We start from the raw sequence: 21,959 nt of genomic DNA on the forward strand, positions 1-21,959 counted from the left end.
ACGCTGATTTTGGCTATATTTAGCTCCAAAACTTCATAGTTATTTTGGATTTCAAACATTTCGGTTGAGTATCACTGAAGAGACATTTGTCGAAATGCGCATCTGGTGCATCAAAATTGGTACCGTATAAGTTTTACATTATGACCCCTGGGTCGAGGCCTCTGCTGGTGGACTGTTAGTCCCCGAGGGTCTCTACAGCCCAGTAGCTTAGTACTTCGTTACTAGCTTGAAAATACGGATGTATATTTAATTGCTGTTATAAAATTTAGAAATTCATTTCAAAATTAAGGATTATCTCCCTCGTGCATAGCTCTTATCCTTGGACGAATTTGGCTCCACTTTTTTGGCACGCTGTTTTTGGCTATATTTAGCTCCAAAACTTCATAGTTATTTTGGATTTCAAACATTTCGGCTGAGTATCACTGAAGAGACATTTTTTGTCGAAATGCGCATCTGGTGCATCAAAATTGGTACCGTATAAGTTTTACATTTAGAATTTCTGGATTGAAAGTGATATTATGATTGGTCTGACATGAAATAATAGAATCACTTTTCAGGGAACAATTTAATTTCTCAATATTACAGTACCCGCAACGTTATTCTTGACATTCCTATCGTGCTCTATCGTGCGTGTATCCTATCGTATCGTGCGTGTATCCTATCGTATCGTGCGTGTATCCTATCCTATCGTGTATCAGGTTTTCCGTTTTCTATCGTGTTTTGCGTTTATCAGGTCTATCGTGTATCGTGTTTTGCGTGTATCAGGTTTTCCGTTTATCGTGAAAATCGTTTATCGTGTAGCTTCGGAAACTATCGGGATCGTATATAAAATCTAATGAAAAAGTACGATACTTTCCGAAACCTTTATTCGTTTTGTTAAAGAAGCTATTTTTAGGAATCGAGGAAAGACGGTATATTTGAAGGAGAACATAAAGTTGTCGATTTTAAGGCAGAAGAAGAGCTATTTGTCTGTCCAGAGAGAGAGTGAAAATTTATCACAATTTAATTCTAAGTAGTCTGGAAAGTAGGACAGTAAACCGAGCACAGTAAATCTGAAAGCTCCTTCTGAAGTTCATAAACATTTGTTTGTCTAGAAACAGTTATTTGTAATTAACACTAACAGAAAAATAGGGAGTTCCGATTTGAAAGGAAAAATCAGTAAATTACATTGTTTATCACATACATGTATATTTTAATAATGGTTCTTTTTCTTCCGATTTTTTTTTCCACGTGTATGCTACTTACATAGCAACTGCTGAACTTGTGCGCGTCCTTATATCTGATTTTGTGTATCACCCGTGTTTTGACAGCTAACATTCTCAGGGACATTGTATTTCACACATTTAGAAGATTAAGTTTTAAAAGGGTGCAAGGGTGTTGCATCCCCCAAAATTCTGCTCAACTGGGCACGATTCCGCTGTCATCGTTGTTTTTTTTATATATACCTTGTACATGTACAAATGTACCAATACTCGTACGTGTAGATACTGGAAATTTATGTTGGTTTTGATGATTATTTGAATTTTTTTTACACACTAAGCGTTTCAAAATTGCGAATTTAAAACAAGCCGAGTTTTGTTTATGTTTTTTAAACAGTATATTTATGTTTTGTTAACAAAATATCAATTCAAATAAATATGTTCCAATTACTTATGACTATCAATTATCAATCATAGTGTAAAAATATCTAACAGGTGTAGTGCGGTTGATTTTTTTTAAAGCGGTCGTTATGAAAATAACTTGAGATGTTGAATGAGCCGTGAACTTAGAGCTTGATGCAAAATAACCCCCTCCTCGCTACACGCACAATATTACTTCGTTTTATTTCATACTCAAGGTAATATACATTAGCATAAGAGAGCTACTGAAGCATGATATCACTACATTATATTACATTTAGTTAATTCCCTGTATAATCTATATATTAAACATTAGGTGACAATATAAGTTTTAGAATCATTGGCTGATAAAATTCATATAGATATCAAATAATGAATTCAATGCCGTAGATATTTTTATTTTTTTTTAATTTTAGCTGTGATGGCATTAAAAAAACAAAAAAAACGTACGACCGTGGATTAAAGAAATTATATGGTACAAAACCGATCAATGTTTTAAACAAATGTTACCGCGACGGGGACAGGTAGCTGATAGTCATCCCGCGATGAGAACGCGGTTTTCCTGAGTTACCTATAGATTACCGCGTTAGATTTTTTCCCATTGCGAGAACGCGGGAAACAAGAAATCCGCTTTGTCCGTAATGTAGTTATATAATGAACATTGAAATCCTTCAATATTATTATCAACATAATGTAAACATAATGTAATTATGTTGTAGGTATCAAAATTTCGTTCCGTCTAAACCGTTTCTAAATTTACAACATTTCTATCAGGTTTTCCGTTTATCGTGAAGATCGTTTATCGTGTTTTGCGTTTATCAGGTCTATCGTGAAGATCGTTTATCAGGTTTTGCGTTTATCAGGTTTATCGTGTATCCTATCGTATCGTGCGTGTATCCTATCGTATCGTGCGTGTATCCTATCCTATCGTGCGTGTATCGTGTTCTATCGTTTATCATGTCAAGAATAACGTTGCGGGTACTGTAAATACTGCTTTTTAATGTACTAGTTATTGAAATATGTTATGCAATTAAAAAATAATTCAATCAATTATGAAGCATAAAATTTTCAATCCATTACGAAGCATAAAATTGAGATCCCAATGACCTATTTCCCCAAGACGATATCACAATGACCTATAGCTAAGACTTGCTGCACCAGGTGCATCTGTAAATAAGTGTATGTGGTCTTACAACTTATACAATTTTAAAGTGATTGACGTTTGTTTGGGTCGTGCATTTCTTGTACTCTTTTAACTCCGGTACCCTCCATTGTGCGAAATCGTCATATGACAAGTCGCCCATGCCGTTATTACTAATAATGCCGTATATTCTTCCTTCAAGTGGCATCCATTTTTTCCCGCTTGACCTTTTGACCTTACCCAGAATTCTAGTCGCGCCTAGGATCTCTAACTCGCTTATTTATAGTTTCTAAGATACATTTATATGTAGAATGGAGTAATGAACCCTAATGTGCAACTTTGTTGCAAAAGGGGTAATAATTCTTGTGATAAATGGTAAACATTCTGAAATGGTTTCCATGCACATATCATATACACAATTTCTTACTTTTAGAGAGTGATAATGTCTAAAATCCATTCAGCAATGGGTTTCCTTGGGGGTTTGATAGTAAACTTTTCAGTGTCCCTTGAAGTAGATGTATTTGCAAAAAATATGATAGGAACTATGAATATCAAGTTATAAGCTAGCTAATAACAAGAGACCCATAGGCCAAATCGCTCACTGAGTCACCTTGGCCCTGTCATTGTCCAGTTGTTCTGATTTTCAAAAGATTTTTATGCCCCCTTTGAAAAAGAGGGGGCATATTGTTTTGCAACTGTCGGTCGGTCGGTCGGTCTGTAGACCATGTGTTGTCCACTCAATATCTTGAGAACCATTCACTTGATGATAATGATATTTCATATGTGGGCTAGTTATGAGTAGAAGAGGATCCCTATTGTTTTTCAGGTCAAAAGGTCAAAGGTCAAGGGTCAATCTACTCTGGACATAGGAATATAATGTCCGCTCAATATCTTGAGAACCCTTTGCTTGAAAGACATCAAACTTGGCACACTGGTACATCCTAAGGAGTAGATGACCCCTATGGATTTTGAGGTCGTATGGTCAAAGGTCAAGGGTCAAACTGGGCATAGGAATATACTGACCATTCAATGTCTAGAGAAACCTTTGCTTGACAGACATCAAACTTGGTACGCCAGTACATCTTCAGAAGAAGATGACCCCTATTGATTTTGAGGTCACATGGTCAAAGGTCAAGGGTCAAACTGATATAGGAATATACTGTCCGTTCAATATCTCGAGAACCCTTTGTTTGACAGACATCAAACTTGATACACTGGTACATCTTCAAGAGAAGATGACCCCTATTGATTTGGAGGTCACATGGTCAAAGGTCAAGGGTCAAACTTGACATGGGAATATACTGTCTGTTCAGTATCTTGAGAACCCTTTTCTTGACAGACATCAAATTTGGTACACTGATACATCTTCAGGAGAAGACAACCACTAATGATTTTGAGGTCACATGGTCAAAGGTCAAGGGTCACACTAGACAGGAATATACTGTCCGTTCAATATCTTGAGAACCCTTTGCTTGACAGACATCAAGCTTGGTACACTGGTACATCTTCAGGAGAAAATTACCCCTATTTATTTTGAGGTCACATGTTTAAAGGTCAAGGGTCAAACTGGACATAGGAATATACTGTCCGTTCAATATCTTGAGAACCCTTTGCTTGACAGACATCAAACGTGGTACACTGGTACGTCTTCAGGAGAAGACGACCCCTATTGATTTTCAGATCACATGGTCAAAGGTCAAGGATCAAACTGGGCATTGGAATATACTGTCTGCTCCATATCTTGAGAACCCTTTGCTTGACAGACATTAAACTTGGTACATTGGTACATCTTCAGGAGAAGATGACACTTATTGATTTTGAGGTTGCGTGGTCAAAGGTTAAGGGTTAAAATGTACATAGGAATATACTGTCCGCTCAATATCTTGAGAACCCTTTGCTTGACAGACATCAAACTTGGTACACTGGTACATCTTCAGGAGAAGATGACTACTAATTATTTTAAGGTCACATTGTCAAAAGTCAAGGGTCAAATTGGACATAGGAATATTCTGTCCGTTCAATATCTTGAGAACCCTTTGCTTGACAGACATCAAACTTGGTACACTGGTACATCTTCAGGAGTTGATGACCCCTATTGATTTTGAGGTCACATGGTCAATCCACTCTTGACATAGGAAGATATTGTCTGCTCAATATTTTGAATTGATGATACTACTCTCAATTAAATGATGTGTGTGTGTATAATCCTTTTCAATTTTGCACCATGGGGGGGGGGGGGGGGGGGGGGGGGGGGGCATATGTAAATACAAACATCTCTTGTTTTTATCAATCATTATTCACATGAAATTTTTGACCCCATAGTGTGGCCCCAATCTAACCCCAAAGGATCACAACAAAACTGAAAATGAACTCGCATAACACAGATGCCTCAACACCAATATGACTAACCTGATCTTGCTGTTCTGCATAAGATCAATGTCACAAGGTCATTTATCATGGTATGATATGAAGATCTTGCTATAAGAAACCTACATACAGAATATGAAAGCCCTATCGTAAATAGTTAAAGAGAAATTAAATAGTTAGATTATAATAAAACGTAAGTCAAATTTCCAGGTCAATGTCACAAGGTCAATCATGTAAATGTCAACTTTTTCTGTCCCAGTGGTTCTTGAGAAGACTTTAAAAGATTTTACCTATATATTTGCATGTAAAACTTTGATCCCCAACCTACCCCTGGGGTCCATGATTTGAACAAACCTGAATCTACTCTATGTTAGGAAGGATTTTTACCAAGCAAATATTAAATCTGTACAAATACATGTAATCTAATTTGCCACAATTCACACCCTCATTGCAGTTTTACCAACTTTTCTTGGTTAAATACGAAATTACACAAAGTTAAACCAAAACCAAAACAAAATCTGCTATGAGAAAGGTCCAAAATTGGTTTCACACAATGTCTATACCATCTGAAAAAAAGGCATGAGTAGTTCTTATAACATTGTATAACATTTTATTTAAATCCTGAGTGGCACATTATTAGTGACATAAAATGTAATTATATTGTGACCAATGCGTTTGAAATTTATTGATATCATGTTAATTAGGAGTGGAACCCCCTTTTTTTAAACATTGGACCTGCCCCTGATACAATACAACTATAATCAAGCTTACTTGAATACGCATGATCCAGAAACTGCAGACTTTTCCTGGCCTTCTCTTTGTTTGTGACTGGCGACGTTGATGATTGTTGTTGGATACTTTTTTTGATGGAGTCAATCACAGACACACGTCGTCTTTATGGAGTCGGGCCTGAGGGTGTTACGCACAACTTTTTAACATTACCTAACACTTCCTCGACATCGTCAACTGGCACTTTTACATTATCCCTCACCATACATTTAAAATCATAGCATTTATCCTAAATCTTGGCACATGGTAAACATATCTTATTTTTCTCTGATAATGCAAATTCTCCAACGGTATATTTTAGTTTTATCCAAAGATTTCTTTCAGACGCGGCTTTAGTCCCTACTATTTTCAATAAGTCTATCTCTCGAACAATACGTGCAGCTATCCAATGTCGACATGTTATGATCATGTGATCAAAAAGTAGTCCGTGAATGGCTACCTATTACATCCGAGGTTTATTCTCCGGAATAGGCCGAGTGATGTTCCGATTGACACGGCCATGGCACGAGCGGGGCTCGAACTCTTGACCAATGGTTACACAATGTCTATTTAAACTTACATCATGAATACACCATATCAAAAACACTTCTAGTAGAACAATGTTGGTCTCTGTGAAAAGAAAAGTAACAATATATATAGAAACTAATCATAAACAGGTAGCCTCAATATATGAAGATAGATACATAATGAAACAGATACATGCGGTATTGAACATCTTCAGAAGTCTTAGGCAAATGTAAACAAGTTCATCAGGCCTAGCAAAGTTTCTATATTTAGCTATTATCTATTTAAAATCGCTTGATAACTTTGATATCTTTTATCAAGTCAATTTCCAAAGGCATAAAAATCAAATGTCATAGAATGAAAATATTTCATTCCTGTACTTCATACAACACATTGTAAACAAAACATACTTCTTAAACTATGTCCCATAAGAAGAATTTTCATTCAAAATTGTTCAATGTTTAAGATTATTAATTTGATATTTAGGATTATTAAGTTGTTCAGCAAAAGTTATCTTCAGTATGGAATGAAAGTCAATGAGGATCAATGGAACCATTGATTGGCAATCAGATTCCACATTGTAAAGCCATCATCATGATCATACTTATCTATGCTTCAATGCGCACTATCCCGTGGGGATCCGGGTTAGAATAGGTCCTCAGTACCCCCTTGCTTGTCGTAAGAGGCGACTAAATGGGGCGGTCCTTCGGATGAGACCGCATGGCCCAGTGTCACAGCGGTCGTGGCACGATAAAGATCCTTCTCTGCTCTATGGCCATAAGCGCCGAGCATAGGCCTAAATTTTGCAGCCCTTCACCGGCAGTGGTGACGTCTCCATATGAGTGAAATATTCTCGAGAGGGACGTTAAACAATATGTAATCAATCAATCAATGCGCACTAAGTAGTGGACAGTTAAGAACACAAAAGAAATTTTCCATTCATGAAAATTATTAAAACGCCACAGTATGGTTATGAACTCTAATTAGAACAGTGTTTTGGTTAGCTCAAAGTATTTAAACATGTTCAAATTTATTATGCAACTTTTTGGCTGTGTCGATGATTTCAGGAATTTAATCTAATTCAATCGAAAATTTTCCTTTAAAAAATAAATGGATTTTGAGGGTGGAACCCCTCCCTTGAAAACCAAAATTAATGGTACATGTAGATCCCCCTACTGGATCCGCCCCTGCTAAATATAGAGATTGTGCTGGACCTGTTTTCTATTGCACAGTCAGCTTCTTTCACAGCTGTAATCAATATCTTCTTGAAGTTCATATTTATCTGTTTGAAGTTCATATTTATCTGTAAACAACAACCAGCTTCGCGAGCATAGCGAAGCTCAGTTGTTGTTTACATTGTAGACCTGCCGACTCGTGTGGTTGATATTTTATCACTGTTTATATATTGAAAAGTCAAAATATGATCTTACCCATGCTTATCTTGTCCTGACTTTAAAAAGCCTCTCAATTCCTGTATAATAGTCTGTTTCTCAAGTTTCAGCTTCTGTACTTTGTTCTTCAAATCAAAATCGATTTTTGCCGATTTGTTGAGCGATTGAAACATTTCATACAAACGTATCGCGATTTATCTCTCGCCGGCTAATAGAATCCTAAAACTTCTAATATGTTGTACGGTGTGACCGTTGAGACGAGCGAAGCCCATTAAAATCTTGCAAAACGACTTATAGTCATTTTATCCGCCTCTTCATTTAACGCGGGAACTATAACGTGGTGGATGTAAACAGCTACAAATTGTGACGTCATATTAGCTGCAATGTTTTTTCTTCTCTCAAATCAAGCAAAAACAAAATGTTTGACGATATGAGAAAGCTTGTCTGGAATTTAAAAACGTTTTGTGGTACTTTCTAAACAATCTAATTATTTTAATTACGGGTTTGTCAATGAAGTATACTGCAGTGACGGCGACATTTTTCCAGAAGCATTATGGGTAATACTCATCTTTTTTCAGCTGAAGAAGAGCAAATCACGTGACTCATATGTGTAATCATTGGAGCGAGCTCGTCGCGTCGCGAGCTTCGCTCGCTATTAGTTGTTCTTGTGTCAACAGAAATTATTCTGTGCTGGGTTGTTTTTTTTTTGGGGGGGGGGGGGGAGAGACAGACGAACATATCTCGCACTGTGACTGCATTCCCTCAATATGCGAATTCCCTCGTTCATAAACACATGGCTCTAAAAGTTCAAGGTCGTAAAATGTGAAATCAGATTTCATTGGTCCATTACTGACTGCAACTCGCCATTCAAAACTGACTGGCAATTTGGGCGGCATATCGGCCAAGGGTTTTTTGGGAGTGGAGTGGACTGAAAACCCTTGGCTAGCGAAGATGCAGCTTCCACATCGTTAACTGCCCGTGTATGTGTAATGGATAATAACGACATGATGTTGAATGGTTTAGAGAAAGCATCGCCACAGAGGACCGAGATTGGAGATGTTTTCTCTGAACTATTTAATACCATCGAGTTAATTATCTTACTTTAAAAAATTCAGTGACGTTATCCATTGTGTATAGTCATTGAATAGTATGACTATTCAATCCTTAGCAGTTGAATAAAACGTGAAGATAACGAACAGTGACCAATCTCATAACTCCTATAAGCAATATAGAGAGTTGGACAAAAACGGACCCCTGGATATATCAGAGGTGGGATCAGGTGCCTAGGAGGAATAAGCATCCCCTGTCGATCGATCACATCCGCCTTCAGCCCTAGATCTTGATCAGGTAAACGGAGTTATCCGTAGTCAAAATCAAAATCTTAAATAACCATTCAACGGTTGGTTTAAAGCTTGCAAATAAGAGAAAACTAAAGATTACACGTAAATTTTGTTACATTTTAAACTAGACAGAAAAACACATTTCTTGATTTGCAGTACACACGGAGCTGATACAACAACAGAATTGCTTATAATATCACGTTCATTTAAACGCATTGAACTTTACATACACGAATAATCTCATGTATAACGTCACTCGCTTCTTGGTCCACTTATCCCGTGGGGATCCGGGTTAGAATAGGTCCTCAGTACCCCCCTTGCTTGTCGTAAGAGGCGACTAAATGGGGTGGTCCTTCGGATGAGACCGCATAAACCAAGACCCCGTGTCAAAGCAGGTGTGGCACGATACAGATCCCCCTGCTCATAGGCCGTAAGCGCCGAGCATAGGCCTAAATTTTGCAGCCCTTCACCGGCAATGGTGACGTCTCCATATGAGTGAAAGATTCCCAAGAAGGACGTTAAACAATATTTAATTAATCAATCCATGTTCTTGATGAACGGCAAGTATAATGAAATGATTAATCTCAAAAACCTACAAGGAATACAAAATAGAGTTGGGCAAACACGAACCCCTGAATATACTAGAGATGGGATCAGGTGCCTAGGAGGAGTACGCACCCCTGTCGAGCAGTCACACCCGACGTGAGCCGTATACATGTATCTTGATCAGGTAAACGGAGTTATCCGTAGTCAAACTCAGTGTGAATTAGAATAAATCCCGCTAAGCCATTTACACATGCTTACCTCAACTTCCGAAATGATGTTAATTCCAATGGGCTTATCTATTTATCATTTGTCTTTAGCTGGTTTTGGTCCTGGAGTGAAGGTACAAAGACGCATCAGAAATAGGTATCACAAAATGACTATTAGACTAGTATTCTTTTTTATCTTTCTAAAAGGTACTAGTATTTTCTACTTGGACCTCATTTAAAACTCCGTGTGAATCCATTTCCAATTCTTCATCAGATATATCACTATCAGGTCAAAGTTTGCTGAACACAGTGCACTTTAATTTCAGATTCTAAATCCCGAAATAATATCAGTAAGAACGGAATTTATATCTTCACCGTAGCTATCTTCTTTAGATTTAATTTGTATAAGAAAAATTTTATCGACTGAATCCATTTCCCCTCTTTCATGAAATGATGTGAGACCTTGTGTAAAAGCCTACTTTAGACAGTATTACCGTTGACTAGATGAGTGGTTCCATGCAACAGACCATATCTGTCACCTGACTGTTCAGAATGCTCTCATTGTATTTCAGCAAGTGAATAGCTGAATGGTCTCTATCAGTAGGGACTGAATTATGGGAATTTTAAAGTAACAATATTCCATTATAACCGGCATGTATGATGTTTTTGTCTCTCAATTGTTTCGATATGTGAAGGCATAGCTACTATTGTAGTCGGGCATTCGGTCACTGCTATTGATATGTGTTTTACTTCGCGATGTCCTTTTTAAATATGTTTCATGTAAAGAATTCAACTCTTTAGATATATCTATGTAAGTTTGAGTCCGCCTAGTAATAATAATAAATGTTTTTTTAAAAATCTTTAATGAAATTTAACAATTGTGTGATGAATAGCAAAATAATAATCCCGGGGAATGAATGTGGCTTAACGTAGTTCCACACTTCTGTGACGTCATAAGATTTTGCAAAGTCAATGATTTAATGACTGGAACATAAATTTTGTTGGAGTCTTTTTCAATAGTTATTTTAAAAAAAATCTCAGCCATAAAATATTTCAAAAGTCTATATTATATCTGAATAGTCAATGATATGTTTCAAAATATTGAATCCAAGGACAATAACTCCGTTTTCAATGAATTATTTATCAAGTCCATTTTGCGATAGATTTCCTTTATTTTTCACAAACATTTTACCAAGGTGATAAGGAATCATTATCTGTGTCTTTTCGTGAAATTACATAAACTTTTAATCCATGAGTGATTTTGAATAGCTCAGTTGTATGGTGCCAGACTTAGGTTTTTTGTGGGAGTATACATACTCTAGAAGCTATAAATTTGAAATTATTAAGGAAAGGTATGAATTTTTTTCATAAATAACTATAATAGATGTACATCTACTAATATAAACAGAAAACAATGATATGTAAACCATGCTGTAAGGAAAATGCGTCCACATTTATTCGTTTTTTTTTTTACATTTTGGAGAATAACGCTAATTGAATAATTTTGCACTTATCATTCTAAACTTGATGAACATATCGAAAATGACATGTGTTTTAGTTATTGACATGTTTCTTGATAAATAAATGCAATTAAACAATTTTCTTGTTGTTTTTATTTTAAAATAACGACAAATAACTGTTTCCAATGAATTTCATAAAAATCTACATAGGGGTACATGACTTCAGTAGTGTCTGTCATGAAAATTAATATGGAAATCCTTAAATAATTTGCATTTTTTCATTACTCTGTTAATATATTGATTCCAAACAAACAAATGCTACCTAAAACCCAAAATTCCAGGACTAAGTACCTACCTTAAGAGAAAAATATAACTGATTAGGAAGAATAAAGAAATATTAATCTAAATAAAGGGTGAGACAACTCCTGATATTTATTACCTTGTGGCAAGGTTTGGCTCAGCAGAAACCCTGAGCACGGTTGTGCTCAGGTTTAAATACCGTTCTTAATAAAAGAATGAATGTTAAAGTTACCTTTATTATGATTTGAAAATAAAGCTAGACGTAACCAATGAAAAGTTTTGTAATGAAATACATTTGAAAATAAAAATAACTCTTCCGGTTATGAAATGAACAAATCGAATACGAAGATAGGTATTTACCTTGACAAGTAAGTTGAAAATAATGAAATAGAGGTACATTGTAATATACACCGATACTATCACACTGCTAATGTACCATGTCTTTATGAGTTTCAGCAATCTCATTTCAAGGAAGATTTTCGCTTATCTTATGGTCGTTTTAATGATCTACAAGTTATCACCTGGTGAAATGCTGTTTGGTGTGTTTCATACCAATTGGTTGACTGTTCTTTACATAACGATTATGACTGCAGAGTAGCCCGTTTACCTGATCAACATATTATAGGGTTCACGTCGGGTTTGACAGGTTAACAGGGGATGCCTACTCCTCCTAGGCAACCGAAACCATCTCTGGTATGTCCAGGGGTCCGTGTTTACCCTTCTCTTAATTTCGTATTTTTCATAGGATTAATGAGATTGATCAGTGTTCCTTTTCTTCACTTGTTCATTCAAACATATATTTGATAGCAGATTTCTCTCCCCCCACCCCCCTTCAAAGTAAATTTTGATAAACAAAACATTTGAAAGATCGGAACAATGGTTATAAGGAACAGTTATTGTCTTTATTTCGCAGTTTTTTCTATCGGGAAAAAATGAACTCGTTTTATAGGATAAATTTATTTCTCTAACATATATTTAGAATATATTCAGATACACAAACAGGTCATGCTCGGTTTGGAAAAAAAAAACCTATCATATTATTATGGATTTGACTTAATGAGTTTCATTAACATTTTCACTAAATACAGCGATGACCTTGACAAAACTCTATGTGTCCATGGAGATGTAATTATCCTTCTTAGTCCTCTTATCCATGTCAATATATTCACCGATTTGTGCCGAGGTGTTTCACTATTTTCTAGACGATATAGTTGTATACTTTGTTGCGTCCTTTTTGAAATCGATCAATAAATTCATAAACTTTGGTTTGGTTTCTGTATTGTTAATTCCATCCTCAACCACCTCGTTGTCTTCTACTTCACAATAGACATTTACTTGTCCTTAGGATGTAACATGGTAGCTTTGTTTCCATAGTTTCGCAATCTTTCTTTAAGTTGAAAGACTACAACTGTAACGAGGAACCCGACAAGGATGATACTAATTATTGAAATGATGATCATCACCAATAAAGAACTGCTATTTGAAACAGTTTCTGTGTGGTCTGGTTTTGAATGGATGGTAGATTGTAAATTTGACGCATCAGGGGTAGATTCAGAGTTCCAAAAAGATGAGGAATCCGTTGTCAAGAGAGTCGAGGATACTTGTGGAGTATGTTTTCCTGCTGAAATAAATTCAGTATATGTATTGTCACATTGCGAAAGATAGAATAAATATTGTATGGAAGTATATCTTCAAATTGTCGGTCAAACCTATGGTATAATCTATGCAGAGATGTTTTGCAATAAGCCCACGGAATATTAATGGCAAAATTGGAAATACACAGTGTTCGCGACTGTCCCTTGTAGTTAAAAGAAATGAAAAAGGCAAGTATAATTAAGCGCGGACGACCGTTAAAATATTGGATTGAAATTGTAGTTGCTGAAGTCAATTTCAATGCACTTTCCGAATGCATGTACCAAAAGCAATATAATGGGTATCAGGCTCAAACATGTGACAGGCAAATATATCTCTTGGTTTCGAATTTAGTATTGAATTCTTTAATAGTATATTTATATTTGAACATGAGCAATCTTCTATTGTCTGTGATTTGAATATCATGGCCCTCACAGAGAAGGACTGTATGGTGAAGGGCTTCAAAACTAGGCCTATGCTCGGCGCTCACGGCCATTGAGCAGTGAGGGTTCTTTAGTATGCCACTCCTACTGTGACACGGAACATCTGTTTTTAAGGTCATCACCAAGAAAACGTGACACCATAGAGTCGTCCACTTCTGTTTCATACTTAGATATTTTATTGAAAGTAGACATTAACGGCGAATTAACAACTCAACTATATGTAAAACGGGATGATTTCAGCTTCTCCATCATCAACTCCCAATATTTATGTATCAATATTCCATTATCACCTGTATATGGTCTTTATATCTCTCAAATGATTCGACACTCAAGAGCTTGTTCTGTGTATGGATAGTTTTTAATCGAGGCAAGCTACTGACAAACAAGTTGATGGTACAGAGGTTTCAACAGTCTCGATTGAAGTCAGCATTTCGCAAATTCTATGGCCGTTATAATGATCTAGTTCGTCAATACAACCTACCACTGGATCAAATGCTGTCTGACGTGTTTCATACCGATTGTTAGGCCGTTCTTGGTACACTGATTTTGACTACGGATAACTCCGTTTACCTGATATAGGGCTCACAGCGGGTGTGACCAATCGACAGGGGATGCTTACTCCTCCTAGGCACCTCATCCCACCTCTGGTATGTCCAGACGTATGTGTATGCCCAACTCTCTATTTTGTATTGCTTATAGGAGTTATGAGATTGATCACTGTTCGTTATCTTCATCTTTTATTCACACCTGATGCCGAGCGTTTGGCGATGGAACTGTCACTACCTGTTATATCGACTTACATGAAGGTCTGTCGCCACTGGGATTCGAACACCGATCTTCCGCATGCAGAGAAACGCTCTACCTTCAATCATTATAAAACATTTTTGTGCGTTGACATTTACAAATTATTTTCTATTGATTTTACAACATACTTGGTTGATTGATTGTATATTGTTTAACGTCCCGTTCGAAAATATTTCGTTCATATGGAGACGTCACCATTGCCGATGAAGGGCTGCAAAATCGAGGCCAATGTTCGGCGCTTACGGCCCTTGAACAGGGTGGGGTATTTATCGTGCCACACCTGCTGTAACATGAGGCCTCAGTTTTTGCGGTCTCATCCGAGAAACCGACCCATTTAATCGCTTCTTACGACAAGCAGAGAGTACTGAGGACCTATTTTAACCAGGGTCCTCACGGGACTACCAAATTGAAAAGAACTAAAAGGGTAGTTGTTGACAGAGGAGGCACGACGATGGGCGTAGACCAATAGTAACAGGTAAACCGAGTAACTCAGGTGATATAAAATATGTTGGATTTGATGTTTTAAATTGTTTAACATTTAACAAATGACAAAATCACTTTCAGTTTACTCGCATAAGAAAAAAAATATCGAGGTTACGTCATGGTAGAGTATTGAAAGTATTTCAAGGAACTTGAGAGCATCCTCAACAGGTATGAGTTACGGTACAAGCTAGTATGTATCTAACATGATGGTGAAAAGGGAATTCAACACAAACAACTCACCTCCTCCTTTCGCTTAAATATACGGGAGAGAATTGGCATATCTATATGGAAAATAACAGAACAGTTCACCTCTCTAATAGTCAGTGTTTCATTTGGTATTATGATGGAAAACTATATATCGTCTAAATACAAAGTGTTATATAATTATATCTAAGATATTGTTAACCCATGTACCTAACAGAGTGGTGCTCGATATGAAACAATACTAGGAAGAATTGTTTTAGCACATTAAAACTAATTTATCCCCTTTCATAGTTTTTTTTAAAAGAACATTTTAGGGATAATATTTCAAGTGGAAAATTAAAAGTTACGGTATATCGTGGTCACCTATATGTATATGTTCTTCAACCAAAGAACGGTGTGGTGAATATATGATAATAAATTAAACTTACAAATATACCAAATATCCAAAGCCTATGTCAAAAGACAAAAAATATTACGTATATGGTCTGGACACCCCCCCCCCCAATTATTTGACCTTTACATACGTCAAACGTCATCGAAAATGGCACGCCACAAATGTCTTATCATGGTTAACAACATACCAAATATTAAAGGTCTAGTCTAACAAATTATATTATTTGAATTTTAAATAAAAGGTCATCAAAATGGCACTCCACACACTGATATCACTGTACTTTAAATTGTAATTAAATTACGTGTGTAGTATATGTAATCGTAATGTGATAATGGGCTCATATTCTTAAAATGTTTTTCTGCCACATTTTCCATATCATTTCTTCAAAGTAAATGTGTTTCCCCATTCAAAGAAATCTCTCTCCTAGCTTATTCCAGACTACGTCACCTTTGCTAAAAATCTCCAGGGCGAAGTTCTTGACATTATGATCTACACATAATTTTTTTTCTTGTTCTGTGTGTATAAGAGAGAGAGAGAGAGAGAGAGAGAGAGAGAGAGAGTGGTTTTATCTATGTGGACAGGAATATACCATAGCTTAGCTTCTATGATTACCACTTACAATGTAGGCTTGTAATGTTTACAGTCATTGTGGGTGTATGAGATAATCCATGATCAAAAAATGGTTTTGCCCAGACTGGTGCTGTGTATCACACACACACACACACACACACACACACACACACACACACACACACACACACACACACACACACACACATCTATATATATATATATATATATATATATAATCAACGAGGAAATAGGAAATAAATTGGTTTCTAAATGTATGGACCTTATACAGAATACACTTAAAACAATTAAAATCAGCTTAATTACGATACAAAACGAGAAATACCTTCATAAATCATATATACGATTCTTCACTGCATGCACGTCTCCATTGGTATTTAATGTGTTTTGCAAAGTGAGTTATTAATTTGTCTCATTGAAAATATTTCCCATGTGTTTAATTCAATTAGAAAGAGTGCTAAATCTATAAGGACGGTAAGTGCTCATTATAAATGGATTTTTATTAAAGATGTGTACTTTCAGTTCACCAGGGTCTACATCACAGAATGCGATGCAAGTTATATTAAAAATTGACCAACAAAAATATATCCACTTTTTTGATTGCTTGCACAACTTTAGTTTTGGTTACCTGATACACACCCTGTAGAGACATTACAGAACTCTCGTGAACAGTTACAGACTCCGTCCAAACAACGACGACCAAATGATGGGTAAGGGCACTTGTAGATACATTCTGGTCCATAGTAACCCAACAGACATTCTGAAATAGAAAATTTTCAAACATTCCTTAGATTTAGACGGTTAAAAATAACAACAAATGGCTTCTTGTAATAACATGTAATTGTTCTTAGTAGCTAAACGGAACAATTCGCCAAAATCAGTATTGATCTCTGTTTGTTAGCTTTACCTTTCGTGGAAAGCACGGCCTATAATTGCCATGAAACATGTCCGAAATATTTGTATCAGACCTTAACTTAGAATGTAAGGACACTTGAATCTTCTTTTGATGACCATAACGATTTTTGTGACCTTGAATGGTAGTCTTCTGAGAAATATATAGTTTACTGATTAATATATGTTGACGATATTTGTCCAGCCGTTTGAAAGACCACTCGAGAAATTTTCATCACATACAGGTCGAGACTTCATTAGCTGTATTTACACTGTAGTATAGAAACAAGAAAAGAAATTACTTCACTTTCGGTTGTTAAAACAGAAGTCATTCGCTCCGCCGAGCTTGAAAAATCCACTCATTCATTGCATAATCAATATATACTGATTGTTAACGTTTAATACTAGGGTGACCGTTAAGGACTACAATTCTCTTGTTATACTGTTATACACTTTGTTGTACCGGTAGCTCAGTGGTAGAGTGTTTGCTTCGTAACTGGGAGGTCGTGAGATCGAGCCCCACACGTGCCGTGGCCGCATCAACTTATGATAGTAGTGATTGCTCATTCCCCTAACACTCGGAATTTAAAATGAGAAACACGGGTCTTTCGGGTAAGACCTTAAAAACGGAAGTCCCGTGTTGTGACAGGCACTGGCATATTTAAGAGTCCTCATTGTTACTGCCATGAACGCTAAGCATAGGTTGCTTGTGGTGACGTCTTAATATGAGTGAAAAATTCTCGATGTGACAAACAATTAAAATATAATCTTATAACGTATATCATATGATAATATACAAATACAACGTAAAGTAACATACCAACACACCTCCCCGTATCTTTCAACCACATGAAATCGGGTCTGCATTTTGGAAGCATTTGGTTTTTCCTTAACATAACATGATATACTTTGTTAAAGGAGATATTGTAACATTATAAAGCACTATTGGGTAATTTAAGTATGAATTCATATACAACAAAGACTTACGTATATGTTGTGGGTGGAAAATAAGCCTGTATGAAAAGGTGAATCAGTAGACGTGTTAACATATCTGGAAATACTCTGAAAATAAATTCACTATTGATCTGGATACCAATGTATGAAGTATCTGTATGCCATGTGTTTAAGGAAATGTTTTATCACGAAAAGCGAGGTTTGATATGATCACAACAAAGGAACATAAATATAATAGAACTTGCTTTACATCACGCGACCAATATGGTTTTTAATGGTAACTATATTGTCACAATTTGACTAGAATGAGGATGTCACAGTAAAAAAAAAATAAAGACTGCTTGAATAAAGAAGAACCGATTTTATTAACACATAACATGTGGAATTTGAATCGTTATCATCCTCACCGAATCGTTTTCCTGGACGATAAGACGTATACGCTATGAAAATATTCGCTAGCAACATTCCATTGGAATTTAATAGTACATGCATGCTGCCACTCTGTCTCCAAGATTGATTGTTTTGTTGTTTACCGCCACACTCAACAATTTTTCAGTTATCTGGTAGCGCCCAGTTTTTATTGGTGGAAGAGAGATCCCTGAAGCAATGTACCTGGGAAGAGACCACCAACCATCCGAAAGTAAACTGGTAAACTTTCTCACTTACCGGCGCGAGCAGGATTCGAACCCGCGCCAACAGAGGTGACAGTCCGTGTGATTTTAAGCGCGATGCTCTAACCACTCGGCCACGGAATCCAAGAAAATATTGAACTAGTATTTTATGTTCATGAAGCTTTTACCATGTAAATGAAGCGCAAGAAAAAAAATTCAATAGGAGGTTCATGGATCAAACACTCACCTGAACCCCTTTCCATATATAGACACTATCAGTTGCTCAACAATATGCCACCTGTTACTGTTGGAGGATTATATACAGTGTATTCCTAAGGTTGAGTGCATACTGATTTCACATCTGTAGAATTTAAAACACTTTTGATGTTTGCTTTTCTGCTGAAAGACAATCAGGGCATGTTTTGCAGATCTCGATAAATAGAAGCAATTTCATCTTTTTGCATAGACAGTAATCAGTTTCATTTTGTTATAGAATAATGGATGGTTATACGACATAATTATTTATTTAGTGGACTTTATTGAAACTTATTCAAACGTTCGAATTTTTATATGAAGTTATACTTAGAAATGATATATATTGTATCAAAGTAATTGTAGAACGAAGTTTATAAAAGCCCTTTCCTCATTTATGCTATTTATGTTCCTTAGTTAATATGACTTGCCAAGTAGCCTTTGATTGTTACTTGATAAAGACAGGGAAAACAGGACAGTGATGTGAATTAAAAAAAAAATTTTTTTTAATGATTTTGAAAATGACGAAGTTATATAACAGAATAGCTAGTGGGGGTCAGAATGAGTCGAAAACAAAAATACAAGAACCTATGTATAACATAGGTATGATTATGCAATCTGACCCCCTACAACTCATAATGAAATATCGAAATAGAGCTGCCTGCAATCAAGTAAGGTGGGTTTTACAAATAAAACAGCTCACACATATCAAAGTAGCATAACAAAGGAGAAGGTGGATGATGGGTATCAAATTAATTTTCTTTGTGTACACAAATACTTGAGAAGTTTTTGCACTCCAAGCAAACAAAGAGGAATGACCAAAACGTCCTAACGGCGCGCTGTGATTGGTCACCCATGTAATAGGCGAAGTACGGGGTCCTAAAACAAAATATTACATCATCTTAAGTTTGCCTGATCGGAAATTTCCACCCAAGACAGCGACGATAAGAAACATACCAATATTCCCAAAAGGGGGGAGGGGGGTCAAACAGAAAAATGTCCATACCTAACATCCATCAAACGTGAAAGAAACAAATTTAACATGTTATACAAAATATATATATATACTTATCCAAAACATACACAATAGAACATACACAATTAACACGTTACATAAAAGGCATCTACCATAATTACCTATGCAGTTGTGAACAATGTATGTATTAATGATAAATCTTGATAAATATAGTACGTCTATTTTAACGCCCATCCTTATTTGATGGCAGGCAGCTGTTTATGGCATTTTTGTCTGTTTTGGAATTGTATTGGGTTTATGAGGGGTCAACCTAAGATACATGTATACAGTACAATTCTTATTCTAGTCTAGCTGACCCCCTTTTTTCCTATGTGCATCTTGTTGTAATGCCATTATGGTGTAGCGTTTTGAAAATACCTGAGGGTATGAACTGCCCACGCTTCACGCCGCAATACTTTCCATGAATCACTAAGCGTCGCAGTTCATACTTTTATGCATTTTCAAAAATGAAATTCATATAGGAGTTATGAGATTGATCACTGTTCGTTATCTTCACCTTTCATTTCTTAAATGAATATCATTTTTATCACCTGTCTCCTGATATGAAACAGTTGGAAATATATAAATGGAGTTCACTTTGCGGCTATCCTTACTAAATCTCTTTCTCGGTTCTAAATATGTACATATATTTGGAACGGTACGTATAATATGAAATAAAGTAAACTGTTCCTAAATGCAGGAAAAGTGTGGAGTGCTAGGAACTGTTCTTTACATATTGATTTGGATTACTGATTAAACCATTTACCTGATTAACATCCAGGATTCACAGCGGGTGTGACCTGTCAACTGTGGAGGTTTACTTCTCCTTGGCACCTGCTATCACCTTGGGCCCGTGTTTGCCCTGCTCTCAATTCGTTTTTTCTTCTTTATAGGCTTTATGAGATCGGTCACTACGTTATCTTCACCTTCTCGTTCCAGTATGCATACTCATGACTCTGGGTCGGAAATGCCTCGAGTTTTCTTGATGCTCTTAACTAAATTTGGTAATCTATAGCAACAACTGACGACAAAAATTTCCAAGGTTCCAACAAACGGTACAAGAAAAGATGACACATATACTTAGCAAAACAGAAACTTGTTAATTCAGTTCAATTTATTGTTAGTTGTTAACTTATCAAAAGTTTTAATCACAGGTATCTTTAGTGATGATGACAAGGTACCATTCTCTTTCATGATAATATACATAAAGATAAATTCAATGTGCATTAACCATGATTAAAAATTTAGAAGACATGGCAAAGGATGACCTAGACACATGCCCCATGTAAGAACACATCATTTAAAGTTATTCCATTCTTATCCCATTATCTTTGTCAGTTCCTTCAGAGTTTGCGTCTGACTTCCTGAGCTATGGTCCCTGCCAGAAATAACGTGCATTGTAACAGAAAACAAAGGCAGAGCAGACTTTAAGCTTCTTTGTTGTGTTTGTAAGAGCAGATGCACAACGTTGTGAATGCGAGATGTAAAGTCAAAGCAGTTAGTATGGACAAAGTTAATAATATCGATCAAGATCAATAATATACAACCAGACAGCTCTAGGTACTCGGTAAAGAAAAGATTAATGTAAGTAGTTTAAGAGAATTTGAATTCTAAAGCATTTTTTTCTTTAAATAAATTATGAAAGTTTTTTTCTTATTATTGATGAACAACATAATTGATTTAAGATACCATGTACTTACCGAAGTTACTTTATTTCAAAACCATATACCGCACCGTATCGGTTTTAAATACTTCTCCAAAATGTACGAGTCAGCGACTCCGTTCGTGTGGTCTTTGAGCGTCAAAGAACGGTGTTGGTGTTTAGATGCTAATGAGAGCAATAGTCCAACATAAGTACATGCATTTATGTGTCATGGTATTTAAAGCATGGACTTCTATCTATTGCACTCACAAAAGGGCTAATAAAGTCGACACCGTTGAAGAAGCATGTTTCCTTCGCCGCAATAGACTATGGATTAGGCATGGTACATGTTAATACAATGAAGGATTATGAAGAAAAAT

General features: G+C 36.1%; 1 protein-coding gene across 1 annotated transcript; it reads right to left on the reverse strand.

The window, feature by feature from the left end:
- Positions 1–12,622: 12,622 nt before the first annotated feature.
- On the reverse strand, positions 12,623–21,680 carry LOC125678180 (uncharacterized). The gene is made up of 5 exons (XM_056154722.1): positions 20,704–21,680; positions 18,093–19,031; positions 17,926–17,993; positions 16,843–16,974; positions 12,623–13,284 (listed from the first exon to the last, which is right to left on the reverse strand). The coding sequence occupies exons 2-5, from the start codon at positions 18,152–18,154 to the stop codon at positions 12,995–12,997; spliced, it is 552 nt and encodes a 183-aa protein (XP_056010697.1). The 5' UTR covers positions 18,155–19,031; positions 20,704–21,680; the 3' UTR covers positions 12,623–12,994.
- Between the last annotated feature and the right edge of the window lie 279 nt (positions 21,681–21,959).

The sequence above is a fragment of the Ostrea edulis genome, chromosome 2, assembly GCF_947568905.1.
Source record: "Ostrea edulis chromosome 2, xbOstEdul1.1, whole genome shotgun sequence".
NCBI classification, from domain to species: Eukaryota; Metazoa; Mollusca; class Bivalvia; order Ostreida; family Ostreidae; genus Ostrea; species Ostrea edulis.

Excerpts from the sequence above, each read along its gene's own strand:
- LOC125678180 (XM_056154722.1), bottom strand. The coding sequence starts at position 18,154 with ATGTTAACACGTCTACTGATTCACCTTTTCATACAGGCTTATTTTCCA. Across the intron at positions 17,994-18,092 it reads TTTCCACCCACAACATATAC|GAAAAACCAAATGCTTCCAA; the intron begins GTAAGTCTTTGT and ends TGTTATGTTAAG. Across the intron at positions 16,975-17,925 it reads AGATACGGGGAGGTGTGTTG|AATGTCTGTTGGGTTACTAT; the intron begins GTATGTTACTTT and ends TTTCTATTTCAG.